The sequence below is a fragment of the Hemiscyllium ocellatum genome, unplaced genomic scaffold (assembly GCF_020745735.1).
Source record: "Hemiscyllium ocellatum isolate sHemOce1 unplaced genomic scaffold, sHemOce1.pat.X.cur. R1, whole genome shotgun sequence".
Classification (NCBI taxonomy): Eukaryota; Metazoa; Chordata; class Chondrichthyes; order Orectolobiformes; family Hemiscylliidae; genus Hemiscyllium; species Hemiscyllium ocellatum.
In genome coordinates this window covers 150,885-166,861 of record NW_026867603.1, presented here as the reverse complement: position 1 = coordinate 166,861, position 15,977 = coordinate 150,885, and the positions used below count along the sequence as shown (strand labels likewise).

Below are 15,977 nucleotides of genomic sequence, written 5' to 3'. Positions count from 1 at the left end.
TGACTGTGTGGAGTTTGCACGTTCTCCCCGTGTCTGCGTGGGTTTCCTCCGGGTGCTCCGGTTTCCTCCCACAGTCCAAAGATGTGCGGGTCAGGTGAATTGGCCAAGCTAAATTGCCCGTAGTGTTAGGTAAGGGGTAATATGTAGGGGTATGGGTGGGTTGCGCTTCGGCGGGTCGGTGTGGACTTGTTGGGCCGAAGGGCCTGTTTCCACACTGTAAGTCTAATCTAATCTAATCTCTCTCTCTCTCTCTCTCTCTCCTCGTTCGCTCACTACTGTTTCCGGGCTGTCGTTTGCACGTTCCTTACCCCCCACCCCCCACTGCTCCTCATGATTCCTGCTGGAAATTCCCGCCGTCAGAGGTAGGGGGCTGGTCACTAATGATCGCACATTCCCAGGTCCATCTGCTTGCTCCTCAGATACTGAAACAGACCAGCCCCAAAGACCACACGATCTGGATAATACCCAGGCCCTGGGCTGACAGGGAATACACGTGTCACGCAAATACCAGGAAATAGCCGTCTCCAATGAGAGACAATCCAACTGCCCGCCCCCCTGATGCCTTACCAATGTTGTCATTGTACCAGCCCCCACCACTTCCTCTGGCAGCTCGTTCCACACACGCACCACCCTCTGGGGGAAAAGCTGCCCCTTAGGTCTCTCTTATATCTTTCCCTCTCACTCTAAACCTATATCCCTCTAGTTCTGGACTCCCCCCACCCCAGGGGGGAAAGACCTTGTCTATTTACCCTATCCATGTCCCCCCTCATGATTTTATAAACCTCTAGTTCTGGGCTCCCCCACCCCAGGGGGAAAAGACCTTGTCTATTTACCCTATCCATGTCCCCCTCCTCATGATTTTATAAACCTCTAGAAGGTTACCCCTCAGCCTCCGATGCTCCAGGGAAAACAGCCCCTGGCCTATTCAATCCTTCATCACTGAATCCCGGGTTCTGGGCATTAGAATTGACCTGGAAGGGAACTGGACTAGCTACACACATACACTGTGACCCAGCCAGCGATACCCACATCCCCTGAGTCAATCAAACACTCAGGCAGGTTAGAGAGACCAGCAATCCTGCAGTAACTCCCCTCCTGGACTCCACGCTCCAAGGCCTGTTCCAACGTGGACAAGGCCCGAGTCAGGAGGGTGAGGGAATACTCCCCACTTGCCCAGACGGGGGGGCGCGGGGCAGTTCTGACAATACTCAAGAAGGGTACAAAGCAGCCCTCCCCCTTAATTGGCACCGCATCCCCTCCCTCTGCATCCCCTCAGTCAGAGTGGTGTGTCCAGTCTACAAGATGCACTCTCTCAGACAGCACCTTCCAAATCCCACCACCACTTCCAGCCAGAAGGACGAGGGGGGTGGGGGGGGGCTTGTAAATTCCATCCCTGCCCTCCCCGGGACACTTGGGAATATAATCGACCGTTCCTTCAGTCTGGCTGGGTGAGAATCCTGGAATTCTCTCCTCAAGGGGCATTGGGAGTTCACCCAGAGCAGGTGGGGCTGTGGTAGTTCAGAAAGGCAGCTCACCACCCCCCACCTTCTCGGGGGATTTGGAGGGGGGGGGGGGAGCTGAGATGGGAAACACAGGAAATGCTGGGCCCGGCCGGACGTAGCCATAGCAGCAGAAACAAAATCAAAGGAATCGCTCGTTGACCGACAGAGGTCAAGCCCAAATGAATGTGATTGGACAACTGGGTTGTGGGAAATGACATTTGCAAACAGGGAACGTGCTGAACAGTTTTATTACAGTCATTTCAGGCACCGATTTCAAATATTAACTTGGCCACCCTTCCCAGTCCTTGCCCGCTCCTCTCTCTCTGACGCCCGCGCACCCACACGGTCACATCCCTCCTCAGGGGTGGGCATTATTCCAGACTAATGGATGGGGAGGGGGTGGGTGGGTCAGAGTGCAATCCTATCCCTGCCCTCTGCTCACCCCCAGCCTCCCGCTGTCTGCGGTGAGAGATTCAATCGCAGCAACTACTCGCTCAGAGCGAAGGGGGGGGGGTGGTGGTGGTGGTGGGAGGAAGGTGCAAACCCTTCGATAGGGCAATAGGGCAGGGGGAAGAGGGGGAGAGAGAGAGAGAAGGGGGGGGAAGAGAGGGGGGGGGGAGGAGAGAGAGAGGGAGGGAGAGAGGGGAGGGAGAGAGAGAGAGACAGAGAAAGAAAAAGAGACAGACAGACAGAGGAAGAGGGGGGAGAGAGGGGGGAGAGAGGGGGGAGAGAGAGGGAGGGGGGAGAGAGAGGGAGGGGGAGAGAGAGGGAGGGGGGGAGAGAGAGGGAGGGGGGGAGAGAGAGAGAGAGAGACAGAGAAAGAAAAACAGAGAGAGAGAAAGAGAGACACAGGCAGAAAGAGAAAGAGAGACAGAGAGACAGCAAGAGAAAGAGAGAGTGAGAGTGAGAGAGCGAGCACGCTCTGGGAGACAGGGGAAGGAGGGAGGGAGACAGGGGGAGGAGGGGGACAGGGGAAGGAGGGAGGGGAGAGACCTGTTGAAAGTCCGGAATGATTCAGGCAGAGCTAGCGGTCCAGCAGGCGGATGGTTGAAGAGCTGGGTCCTCCCATCTCCAACCAACGAAACCTCGGTCCCCAGAGACACCAGCGCGCCCAGCCCCCATACGATGCTTCCGTCTGCTCCTAGCTCTTGTCCAGCCCTTCCTTGTGTTGGACAAGCCCTTTGCTGATCAGTTCCGGGATCTCGACAGCGAGCCAGGGACCCAGCTGTGGGGGGAAGCAGACAACGGTGAGAGTTTACCGGCCTCTTCCCTCTCTCACCGAGCCCAGACTCCTGGAGGTGGTGCTGTTACAGGGTCCTCACACCCTGTGGAAACACCTCCAGGGGAGCAGGCCAGGGGGCTAGATAGAGAGTAAAGCTCCCACTACACTGTCACATACTCCCCAGAGGCTCACTTACAGACAGAGGGATACTTCAACATTACCCCCCATCACACACTCCCTGGAGCAGGGGGCTAGATACAGAGTAAAGCTCCCTCTACACTGCCCCCCCACCATCAAACACTCCCAGGGACAGGGGGTTAGATACAGAGTAAAGCTCCCTCTACACTGTCCCCCACTCCCAGGGACAGGGGGTTAGATACAGAGTAAAGCTCCTTCTACACTATCCCAACTCCCGGGGGCAGGGGATTCAATACAGAGTAAAGCTCCCTCTACACTGTTCCCCCCATCACACACTCCCAGAGACAGGGGATTTGATACAGAGTAAAGCTCCCTCTACACTGTCCCCCCCCCATTTCCAGGGACAGGGGGTTGGATACAGAGTAAAGCTCTCTCTACACTGTCCCCCACTCCCAGGGACAGGGGGTTAGATACAGAGTGAAGCTCCCTCTACACTGTCCCCCCACTCCCAGGGACAGGGGGTTGGATACAGAGTAAAGCTCTCTCTACACTGTCCCCCACTCCCAGGGACAGGGGGTTAGATACAGAGTAAAGCTCCCTCTACACTGCCCCCCCACTCCCAGGGACAGGGGGTTAGATACAGAGTAAAGCTCTCTCTACACTGTCCCCCACTCCCAGGGACAGGGGGTTAGAGACAGAGTAAAGCTCTCTCTACACTGTCCCCCACTCCCAGGGACAGGGGGTTAGAGACAGGGTAAAGCACCCTCTACACTGTCCCCCACTCCCAGGGACAGGGGGTTAGGTACAGAGTAAAGCTCCCTCTACACTGTCCCCCACTCCCAAGGGGCTGGATACAGAGTAAAGCTCCCTCTACATTTCACCATTTCCCAATAGCGGCGATTGGATTGCTTCGAGTGCCTGTTGTTGAACAGGAAGGGCTGAACGCTGATGATGGAGAACTTACCCCCAAGGCCATCAGGTGGCCCAAGCCGAACTTGGGGACGTTGCGTGCCCACAGCGGTTTGAAGTGTTCTGTCAGACAGATCTTCCCTCCTCTGTGTGGGGACAACAGTAACCATGGCGATTAACCCACTCGACAACGCGGAGCAGCAGCCCCCTCTCCCTTTTCCACCCCGAGCCTGACACCGGCACGTCGGGATTTTACAAAGGCTCACTCACAGTCCAGGCTGTTCCCACATCCGCCCCGGTCCCTGTCCCTCACCACCTTCCCAGATCTCTCTCCTTCCCTCTCCTGAGTTTTGCCTGTCCATCCTTCTCTCCCCCCGGCATCTCTCTCTCCCGCCGCCTCGCTCTCTGTCAGTGGCTTTCTTCAGTTTATCTATTTTCTCACCCTCCATTCTCTCTCTGGGTTTGTGTGTGTACACACATGCGGGTACATATATACGCGTCTATTTGTGTATCTGTGTCTATAGTTGCCTGTGTCCAACTGTGTGTGTACGTACCTATGTGTGTGTGTGCCTATGTTTGTCTGTGCCCAAGTGTGCCTGTGCATCTATATATAAACGCCTATTTGTGCTTCTGTGTGCATGTGTATATATACACATCTATATTTGCCTGTGTCTAGGTGTGCCTGTGTGTATGTATACATGTCTATTTGTGTGCCTGTGCGCATGTATATATACACATCTATTTGTTATATATATATGACGTGAATGTGCACGTGTGTCTGTACACGTGTGTATGTGTATATATACTTACTTATTTGCGTGCCTGTGTCTATCTTTGTGTGCTCGTGACTGTGCACATGTATGCATGTGTATATTTATGTGTGTATTTGCGTGTGCCTGTATATATTTGCCTGTGTGTGCATGTACACATGTATATACACACATACCTATTTATGTGCCTGTGCCTGTCTTCACATGCCTGTGTCTGTGCACGTGTGCAGCTGAAGGGCTTTTGCCCGAAACGTCGATTTCGCTGCTCCTTGGATGCTGCCTGAACTACTGTGCTCTGCCAGCACCACTGATCTAGAATTGTATATATACATGTCTATCTGTGTGTGTGTGTCTATATTTGTCTGTGTGCCGGTGTGTGTGTGTATGTATATGTGTCTATTTGTGTGTGCCGGTGTCTATAATAGTCATTGTGCCTGTGCGTCTGAGCGCATGTATGTGTGTGCGCGTGTGTATGTACACAGGTCTATTTGTGTGTCTGTGCCTATATTTATCATTGTGCCTGCGTGTCTGTGCACACGTATGTATGCGCGTGTATATGTATACGTGTCTATTTGTGTGTGTATCTATATTTATCATTGTGCCTGTGTGTCTGAGCGCATGTATGTGTGTGTGCGCGTGTACGTACACGTGTCTATTTGTGTGCGCGTGCCTATCTTTGTCATTGTGCCTGTGTCTGCGCGCACGTGTGTGTGTGTGTGTGTGTGTGTATACGTGTCTATTTGTGTGTGCCGGTGTCTATAATAGTCATTGTGCCTGTGTGTCTGCGCGCGTGTGTGTGTGTGTGTGTGTGTGTGTGTGTGTATGTGTGTGTGTATGTATACGTGTCTATTTGTGTGTGCCGGTGTCTATAATAGTCATTGTGCCTGTGTGTCTGCGCGCACGTGTGTGTGTGTGTAGGTATACGTGTCTATTAATGTGTGTGTCTATATTTATCATTGTGCCTGTGTTTCTGCGCGCACGTATGTATGTGTGCGTGTGTATGTATACGTGTCTGTGTGTGTGTGTCTATATTTATCATTGTGCCTGTGTATCTGCGCGCACTTGTGTATACGTGTCTATTTATGTGACTGCGTCTACATTTGTCATTGTGCCTGTGTGTCTGTGCGCACGTGTGTGTGTGTGCATGTATGTACACAGGTCTATTTGTGTGTCTGTGCCTATATTAATCATTGTGCCTGTGTGTCTGCACACATGTATGTGTGTGCGTGTATGTATACGTGTCTATCTGTGTGCCTGTGCGCATGTACCCGTGAATATTGTGTGCCTGTGCGTGCACTTGCCGGGGTGTCTTTGAGATTTGTATTCACACATTAAGTATTGGCCTCACTGACAGGCCCCATGTTTGTTGTCAATGGTGGGACAGTAATGTACCATATTCTGTCCTGTTCCTGTCAGGACAGTATACACCAGTACAGGCTGGTATTGGCTGTTACCAGTTAACGGTAACCCCCAGGAGGGGGATAGTGCAAGATTTAATAATGGCAATGACATTGACATTCAAAGGCTGATGGTCGGACCATCTCTTGTTGTGGATGGTTAGTTCCCTGCATTTGTGTAGCCGGAGTGGAACTGATTACTGAAGAGCCCAAGCCTGGGTCTTGTTGCACTGGGACACGGACTGCTCCAGTAGCTGAGGGAGGGGGCGAATGGTGCTGAACATTGTACGATCATCAATGAAAGCCCCACCTCTGACCTTACGGTGGAGGGAGGGTCATTGATGAAGCAGCCGAAGATGGTTGGGGCATGGGGAGAGATGTCCTGCAGCTGAGATGACTGACCCTCCAACAACGACCACCTTCCTCGAGGTCAGGTACGAGTCTAACCAGCGCAGAGCTGGTCTTCTGATACCCGTTCACTCCAGGGCACCGTGATGCCACACTCGGCCTTGATGTCAAGGGCTGTCACTCTCCCCGCGCCTGTGGAACTGTGTCCCTGTTTGAGGGACTGGAATGAGGTCAGGAACTGAGTAGCCCTGACAGAATCCGAACTGAAAGGGTGCGAGCAGGTTATTACTCAGCGAGTGCTGCTCAATACCAAGGTCAATGTCTCTATCTGTGACTGGGCGGCACAGCAGCGCAGTGGTTAGCACTGCTGCCTCACGGCACCTGGGATCCAGGTTCGATTCCAGCCTCGGGCGACTGTGTGGAATTTGCAAGTTTTCCCTTGTGTCCAGGGACGTGCAGGTTAGGGTGTATTGGCCGTGCTAAATTGTCCCCGTAGTGCCCAGGGATGTGCGGGTTAGGGTTGATTGGCCGTGCTAAATTGTCCCCGTAGTGCCCAGGGATGTGCAGGTTAGGGTGGATTGGCCGTGCTAAATTGTCCCCGTAGTGCCCAGGGATGTGCGGGTTAGGGTGGATTGGCTGTGCTAAATTGTCCCCGTAGTGCCCAGGGAAGTGCAGGCTAGGGTGGATTGGCCGTGCTAAATTGTCCCCGTAGTGCCCAGGGATGTGCAGGTTCGGGTGGATTGGCCGTGCTAAGTTGTCCCCGTAGTGCCCAGGGATGTGCAGGTTCGGGTGGATTGGCCGTGCTAAATTGTCCCCGTAGTGCCCAGGGATGTGCGGGTTAGGGTGGATTGGCTGTGCTAAATTGTCCCCGTAGTGCCCAGGGATGTGCAGGTTCGGGTGGATTGGCCGTGCTAAATTGTCCCCATAGTGCCCAGGGATGTACAGGTTAGGGTGGAGTGGCCATGCTAAATTGTCCCCATAGTGCCCAGGGATGTACAGGTTAGGGTGGAGTGGCCATGCTAAATTGTCCCCGTAGTGCCCAGGGATGTGCAGGCTCAGTGGGTTAGCCACGGGGGTGGGAATAAATGTCAGCGGTAACTGCATCCCTGGTGACGAAGGGTTTGCTCCCGCTGTGGACAGGACAAACGTGAAGGGGGAGCACAGGGGGAGCCAACGGCCCGGCTCAGACTCAGCTAGTTCCTCCGGGACCATCTCCCGCAACCTCCAACCCCCCCTCCTCACCTTTCCCACCCACCCCACCCCGGTACCTGTACATCTTGGCCGTTTTGCCGTCCAGCTCGGGCACAGCGATCTCCGGCGCCGTCGTCGGGTACGTGACGGGAATCTGCGGGAAGGGCGAGAGGGGGTCAGTCTCCGCGGCGACCGAATCCGAACGCTGGCCCGCGCCCTCAAGGCCGGGAGGACCTGACTGCCCCACTCCGCCCCCCCCTCCACCCACCTTCCCCTCTCCCCTCACATTCCCCCCAATCCCAATCCCTCAGGGCCTCATCCTGAGGAGAAAGTGATCCACGGGCATCAGCACGCACGCACAAACTCTTAGCCGTGGCCCGTCCCCGTGTGTTTGTTTTTGCTGCTGGTTCCCGATTATTTACTTATCGAGGCGACCCGCCTGTTCTGCTCGCAAGACAAAGGTTTTGCGCTGTGCCTCGGAACACGCGACATTTAAATCCAACCCAACTGGACAGCGCAGTCGGGAGAACGGCCAACACTCACGTCAAATTCAATGTCAAACTCATACTTCAAAAGCTCATGGATGTACCAGCATTTACCAAACCACCTGCAGGGGGGAGGGGAGGGGGAGAGGGAGGGAGGGGGAGACAGGGGGGAGGGGGAGACAGGGAGGGAGGGAGAGAGAGAGACGGAGGGAGAGAGAGAGACAGAGAGAGGGAAAGAGACAGACGGAGAGAGAGGGGAGACAGACGGAGAGAGAGAGAGAGAGAGAGAGAGAGGGGGGGGGGAGAGATGGACGGACAGAAGGAGAGAGAGAGAGAGAGAGGGGAGACAGACGGAGAGAGAGAGAGAGAGGGAAGACAGACGGACAGAGAGAGAGAGAGGGGAGACAGACAGAGAGAGAGAGAGGGGGGAGAGATGGACGGACAGACGGAGAGAGAGAGAGAGAGAGAGGGGAGACAGACGGAGAGAGAGAGAGAGAGGGAAGACAGACGGACAGAGAGAGAGAGAGGGGAGACAGACAGAGAGAGAGAGAGAGGGGGGAGAGATGGACGGACAGACGGAGAGAGAGAGAGAGAGAGAGAGCGAGAGCGAGAGAGAGAGAGAGGAGAGACAGGAGACAGACGGAGAGAGCGAGAGAGAGAGCGAGAGAGAGAGGAGAGACAGGAGACAGACGGAGAGAGCAAGAGCGAGAGAGAGAGAGAGAGAGAGAGAGAGGGGAGAGACAGGAGACAGACGGAGAGAGAGAGAGAGAGAGAGAGAGACGGGAGACAGACGGAGAGAGAGAGAGAGAGGGGAGAGATGGACGGACAGATGGAGAGAGAGAGAGAGAGAGGGGAGAGATGGACAGACAGAGTGGGAGAGAGTGAGGTAAGGAGAGAGAAAGAGACCTGGTGAAAACTCTACATTGGATTGAGTCAACCTGTTACTGAACAAAGAGACCTTGGAGTGCAGGGTCATAGCTCCTTGAAAGTGGAGTCGCAGGTAGATAGGATAGTGAAGGAGGCGTTTGGTATGCTTTCCTTTATTGGTCAGACTATTGAGTACAGGAGTTGGGAGGTCATGTTGCGGCTGTACAGGACATTGGTTAGGCCACTGTTGGAATGTTGCGTGCAATTCTGGTCTCCTTCCTATCAGAAAGATGTTGTGAAAGGATCAGGAAAGATTCACAAGGATGTTGCCAGGGTTGGAGGGTTTAAGATACAGGGAGAGGCTGAATAGTGTTTTCCCTGGAGCGTCGGAGGCTGAGGGGTGACCTTATAGAGGTTTATAAAATCATGAGGGGGGCATGGATAGGGTAAATAGACAAGGTATTTTCCCCCTGGGGTGGGGGAGCCCAGAACTAGAGGGGGGTAGGTTTAGGGTGAGAGGGGAAAGATATAAGAGACCTAAGGAGCAATGTTTTCATGCAGAGGGTGGTACGTGTATGGAATGAGCTGCCAGAGGAAGTGGTGGGGGCTGGTACAATGACAACTTTTAAAATGATGGGGGGCGGGGGGGGGGGGGGGGGGGGGAGACATGGATAGGAAGGGTTCAGAGGGAGACAGGGGGAAAACAGCCCCGGCCCACTGACCCTGGCCCGACAGCACAAACCCTCCAATCCCGGCAATCCGAGCGCGTGTGTGGGAGGAACCTCCTGAGTACGTGGTGGTTCAGGGGAAAGCTGCAACGTTTAGAAGACATTTGGGTACGTGCATGAAGTGCAAAAGGTGAGAGGGATATGGGCGAGGAGTGGGGCTGGTCTGTGGCCGGCACGGACCGGTTGGGCCGAAGGGTCTGTCTCTCTCTGCCGCATGACTCTACGCCTCACTGACAGGCGGACATTTTCAGTGCAGCCGGCCTCCCCGCATCACTCACCGCGTTCCGTCCTTGTTCGACTCCAGCCGGAACCAGTCGTTATCGGCTTGCTTGTTATTCTCCACGTACTGCGGCGAGAGAGGAACAGGCGTTTCAAACAGGAAAGGAGGGGAGGGGGCTCGCTGGACCAGGCCGCACATTGGGGCCACTCTGAGCAGGTTCTGAACGCCTCGGGCCGGAGTGTGCAAAACATGGATCGTGCAACGAGCGACACGATCCAGAGGGGACCTCCAGACTGGGCACAGGGGAGCGGAGAGACTCATCAGGACGGAGGGATCGGGGTTCGAGAATAGAATCCCCAGCGAGTCCACATCGAGGAACGTCCCGCTCTGATCCAACCCTCTACCCATTACCCTGCATTTTTCAACAGAGCCTGCACATCCCTGGGCACTACGGGGACAATTTAGCACGGCCAATCCACCCGAACCTGCACATCCCTGGGCACTATGGGGACAATTTAGCACGGCCAATCCACCCGAACCTGCACATCCCTGGGCACTACAGGGACAATTTAGCACGGCGAATCCACCCTAACCTATACATCCCTGGGCACTACGGGGACATTTTAGCACGGCCAATCCACCCTAACCTGCACATCCCTGGGCACTGCAGGGACAATATAGCACGGCCAATCCACCCTAACCTGCACATCCCTGGGCACTACGGGGACATTTTAGCACGGCCAATCCACCCTAACCTGCACATCCCTGGGCACTACGGGGACAATTTAGCACGACCAATCCACCCTAACCTGCACATCCCTGGGCACTACGGGGACAATTTAGTACGGCCAATCCACCCTAACCTACACATCTCTGGGCACTACGGGGACAATTTAGCACGGCCAATCCACCCTAACCTGCACATCCCTGGGCACTGCGGGGACAATTTAGCACGGCCAATCCACCCTAACCTGCACATCCCTGGGCACTACGGGGACATTTTAGCACGACCAATCCACCCTAACCTGCACATCCCTGGGCACTACGGGGACAATTTAGTACGGCCAATCCACCCTAACCTACACATCTCTGGGCACTACAGGACAATTTAGCACGGCCAATACACCCTAACCTGCACATCCCTGGGCGCTACGGGGACAATTTAGCACGGCCAATCCACCCTAACCTGCACATCCCTGGGCGCTACGGGGACAATTTAGCACGGCCAATCCACCCTAACCTGCACATCCCTGGGCACTACGGGGACAATTTAGCACGGCCAATCCACCCTAACCTGCACATCCCTGGGCACTACGGGGACAATTTAGCACGGCCAATCCACCCTAACCTGCACATCCCTAGGCACTACAGGAACAATTTAGCACGGCCGATCCACCCTAACCTGCACATCCCTGGGCACTACGGGGACAATTTAGCACGGCCAATCCACCCTAACCTGCACATCCCTGGGCACTACGGGGACAATTTAGCACGGCCGATCCACCCTAACCTGCACATCCCTGGGCACTACGGGGACAATTTAGCACGGCCACTCCACCCTAACCTGCACATCCCTGGGCACTACGGGGACAATTTAGCACGACCAATCCCACCCGAACCTGCACATCCCTGGGCACTACGGGGACAATTTAGCACGGCCAATCCCACCCTAACCTGCACATCCCTGGGCACTGTGGGGACAATTTAGCACGGCCAATCCACCCTAACCTGCACATCTTTTGGACTGTGGGAGGAAACCGGAGCACCCGGGGGAAACCCACGCAGACACACGGGCGGTTGAATGTGCAAACTCCACACAGACCGAGGGTGGGCATGAACCCAGGTTACTGGCGCTGGGGGGGGGCAGCAGAGAGCCACCTTGTCACGTTCCCCTTCCTGATTCTGTCCAATAAAACGTTATTGGCAGCTGATCCGTCTTCACTTCAGCGAAAGGACAGTTAAATCTTGATTTTGACTACCTAATACTAACTGGAATAACGTTTATTCTCTTCTCCTGTATACGTTTGGGAGTGTTTGTGATGGTCAGTCGATTTAGCAGTAATCTGGGAGAAAGTGTGGAAGGCAGATGCTGGAGATCAGGGTCGAGGGAGTGTGCCTTGCTGGAAAAGCACAGCAGGGCCGGGTAGCATCCGAGGGGGCAGGAGAATCAACGTTTCGGGACTAAGCCCTTCAATCAGGAAGGAGGCTTGTGGGTCGGGGAGGGTTGGGTTGGGAGTGGGGAGGAAGCTGGGAAAGTGAGGGAGAAGGTGAGAGGTCAGAGGCCGGGGTGATGGACGAGTCCAGAGGGGGGGGGGCCGAGTCGGAGGGGGAAGGGGGGAATGAGGCAGCTGTTGCAATCCACATTGATCCCGTGAGGATGCGGGGTCGGAATACGAGGGGTTCCTCCTCCAGCTGGTAACGGTTTGGCAGAGGGGAGGAGGCCCAGGACCTCTATGTCTGTGACGGAGTGGGAAAGGGGCAAGTTGAAAGTGCTCAGACACAGGGCAGACGGTGCGGGTGTCACAAGGTGGAATCTCGGTTTGTTCAACATGTCGTGTCCGTTGTATGACAGCACGGTCTTGTGCTTTACATTCGGTGTCCTACCACCCTGCCCCATTCGCTACAGATACTCTGCATCTAACGCCCTGTCCCTGGGAGTGGGGGACAGTGTAGAGAGAGCTTTACTCTGTATCTAACCCCCTGTCCCTGGTAGTGGGGGGACAGTGTAGAGGGAGCTTTACTCTGTATCTAATCCCCTGTCCCTGGGAATGGGGGGGGACAGTGTAGAGGGAGTTTTACTCAGTATCTAACCCCCTGTCCCTGGGAATGGGGGGGACAGTGTAGAAGCAGCTTTACTCTGTATCTAACCCCCTGTCCCAGGGAGTGGGGGGACAGTGTAGAGGGAGCTTTACTCTGTATCTAACCCCCTGTCCCTGGGAGTGTGTGATGGGGTCCCTTATAGAGGAAGCTTTGCTCTGTATCTAACTCCCTGCTCCTGGGAATGTTTACTGATGGACAGTGTAGAGGGAGCTTTACTTTATATCTGTCCCGGTCCTGGGAGTGTTCGATGGGAGACAGTACAGAGGGAGCTGTACTCTGTATCCCACCCTGTGCTGTCCCTGTCCCTGGGAGTGTTCGATGGGAGACAGTACAGAGGGAGCTGTACCCTGTATCCCACCCTGTGCTGTCCCTGTCCCGGGAGCGTTCGATGGGAGACAGTGTAGATGTAGGTTTGCTCGCTGAGAGGGAAGGTTGATTTCTAGAAGTTGCGTCACCCTACTAGGTCACCTCTTCAGTGGGTAAAGCAGTGCTGATAATTCCTGCTTTCTATTTATATGTTTTGGTTTCTTTGGGTCCGTGATGTCATTTCCTGCGGTGACGTCATCTCCGGTTCCTTCTCGCAGGGGACGGTAGATGGGGTTGAGCTCGATGTGTTTGTTGCTGGAAGTCCCGGTTGGAATGCCCGTGCTTCTAGGAATTCTCCCGCAAATAAAGGCTAGCTGGGCTTGGATGTGAGACATTCTCCCTTCCCAGCACTGACATCGCTCACCTTCACGCAGACATATCAGTTCGGAGCGAGTACAGGCCATTCAGCCCTTCCGAATTGCCGTTCAATTAGATTCAAACCCTCACCTCCACATTCCTGATTATCCCAGATTAGTTTTCACCCCCCTTGCCTCGTCAAAAATCTACCTCCCCCCTGCCGCAAAAAATATTGAAAGTCTACGATTTCACGGACTTTTCACAGACAGAGCTCCAAACACCTTCAGATAAAAATAAAGTCTCTGTCCCAACAGGTGACCCAAACCCATTCTCGAGTCTCCCAGAAGAAGCGACACCCTCTTATCCTACCCAGACCCCTCAGGGTGTGTCAAACCCCAGAGACATACAGACCCAGCCCGTGCAACCGTTCCTCAGAGAACAGCCTGCCCATCCCAGGTATCATTCCGAAATCTCTGATGTGCTTCCAAACACAGCCACACCCCCCTTCCTTAAATAAAGGGGAGACCAGGACACCACTTTTTAACGATGTCCATTAGTCCAAAGGGAATCACCCACTTTGAGAAACCTGAACGGGCGGGAGTTATGAAGCTGACAGAAGGTGTGCTGACTGGCATTTCTGGTGCCTTGATACCAACGATGTGTGAAATGTATCTAGCCGGTGGCGGTCTGGGTAAAAGGCCAGGCGGGGATCTCTACTGTCACCTTCCTGCTGCCCAACCCAAGGAGTGATAGGTGGAGACGTTGTAGGGAGAGTTTTGCTCTGTATCTGAACTCCCCTGTCCTCAGTGTTTGATGGAGGGGGAAACAGTATAGAGGGAGCTTTACTCTGTATCCAACCCCATGCTGTCCCTGTCCTGGGAGTGTTTGATGGGACAGCGTAGAGAGAGCTTTACTCTGTACCTAACCCCGTGCTGTCCCTATCCTGGGAGTGTTTGATGGGACAGTGTAGAGGGAGCTTTACTCTGTATCTAACCCCCTGTCCCTGGGAGTGAGGGACAGTGTAGAGGGAGCTTTACTCTGTATCTAACCCCCTGTCCCTGGGAGTGGGGGGACAGTGTAGAGGGAGCTTTACTCTGTACCTAACCCCCTGTCTCTGGGAGTGGGGGGACAGTGTAGAGGGAGCTTTACTCTGTATCTAACCCCCTGTCCCTGGGAGTGAGGGACAGTGTAGAGGGAGCTTTACTCTGTATCTAACCCCCTGTCCCTGGGAGTGGGGGACAGTGTAGAGGGAGCTTTACTCTGTATCTAACCCCCTGTCCCTGGGAGTGGGGGGACAGTGTAGAGGGAGCTTTACTCTGTATCTAACCCCCTGTCTCTGGGAGTGGGGGGACAGTGTAGAGGGAGCTTTACTCTGTATCTAACCCCGTGTCCCTGGGAGTGGGGGACAGTGTAGAGGGAGCTTTACTCTGTATCTAACCCTGGGGCAGGATGAGTGTGTAAACGGAACCCAGATGATCAGAGGGAGGTACCACCCGGACATATTTGACCGTGACACCCACGCAGACCGGAAGTGGAGCCTCCGAACCGGATGTCCACGCGGTCGGACCCATCTCGCTGCAACACCGTCTCCCCGGGAGGGAGGAACACCCCGGCCGGGCCGAGCCGCCGGCTTTTACCTTGATGAGCGCCTGGTACTCCTCCTTGAGGCGCTCCCGCCAGCGCTCGGCGTCCCGCGGGCCCGCGTTGGTCCGCAGCAGCGGGATCCCGCTCAGGATGCGGCGGGTGGCCTCGTCCGCCATGACACCCGGAGCCAGGGGCCAGCTGCGCAGGCGCAATCTCATCTCTTCCCCCGGGTTGCGGTGGCAGGAAGTGACGTCTGTGGGGCCCGCCCCCTTCTGCCGGAGCATGCCGGGAGTTGTAGTCTTTCTCTCTCTCTCCCTTGCCCCCATTCTGGTCAATGTTACCTGATGCACTGTTTTGACCTGAGCCCCCAACCAGCTCTTGCCCTCTTTGATTTGATGCCCCTAGCACCATTAAAGGCTTCAAATGGTAGTACTTGGAAGGTGCAATTTAGATCATAGTGATGGGCAGCACAGAAGCAGACCCTTCGGCCCATCCTGTCCGTGCTATCCTAACCTAATCCAGTCCCTGTGTGCCAGCACTTGGCCCATCTCTCTCTAAACCCTTCCTATTCACGTCCCCCCATCCAGATGCCTCTTAAATGTTGTCATTGTACCAGCCCCCACCACTTCCTCTGTCAGCGCATTCCATACACGTACCACCCTCTGGGGGTAGGAGGTCCCTTTCCCTCCTCTGGCCTTAAACCCATGGCCCTGTAGTTCTAAGCTCACCCACCCCGGGGAGAGGGACCTTGTATATTTGCCCTATCCACACTTCTTGTGATTTTTATAAATCTCTAAGGGTGACTCAGTGGTTAGCACCGCTGCCTCACAGGACACGGGTCCTCAGATTCGATTCCAACCTCGGGCGACTGACTGTGTGGAGTTTGCGCATTCTCCCTGTGTCTGCGTGGGTTTCCTCCGGGTGCTCCGGTTTCCTCCCACAGTCCAAAGATGTGCAGGTCAGGTAAATTGTCCGTGATAAATTGCCCGTAGTGATTGGTCCATTAAGTCAGAGGGAAATGGATCTCGGTGGGTCACTCATTGGAGGGTCGGTGCGGACTTGTTGGGCTGAAGGGCCAGTTCCCACACTGCAGGGAACCTATAAGGTCACGCTCACAGCCTCGGACGCTCCAG

General features: G+C 54.9%; 1 protein-coding gene across 1 annotated transcript; it reads right to left on the bottom strand.

Moving 5' to 3' along the window:
- Positions 1–1,731: 1,731 nt before the first annotated feature.
- On the bottom strand, positions 1,732–15,051 carry ufc1 (ubiquitin-fold modifier conjugating enzyme 1). The gene is made up of 6 exons (XM_060822484.1): positions 14,898–15,051; positions 9,836–9,903; positions 8,021–8,084; positions 7,555–7,631; positions 3,827–3,917; positions 1,732–2,727 (listed from the first exon to the last, which is right to left on the bottom strand). Exons 1-6 carry the CDS (start codon positions 15,018–15,020, stop codon positions 2,644–2,646), a joined length of 507 nt encoding a protein of 168 aa, XP_060678467.1. The 5' UTR covers positions 15,021–15,051; the 3' UTR covers positions 1,732–2,643.
- Between the last annotated feature and the right edge of the window lie 926 nt (positions 15,052–15,977).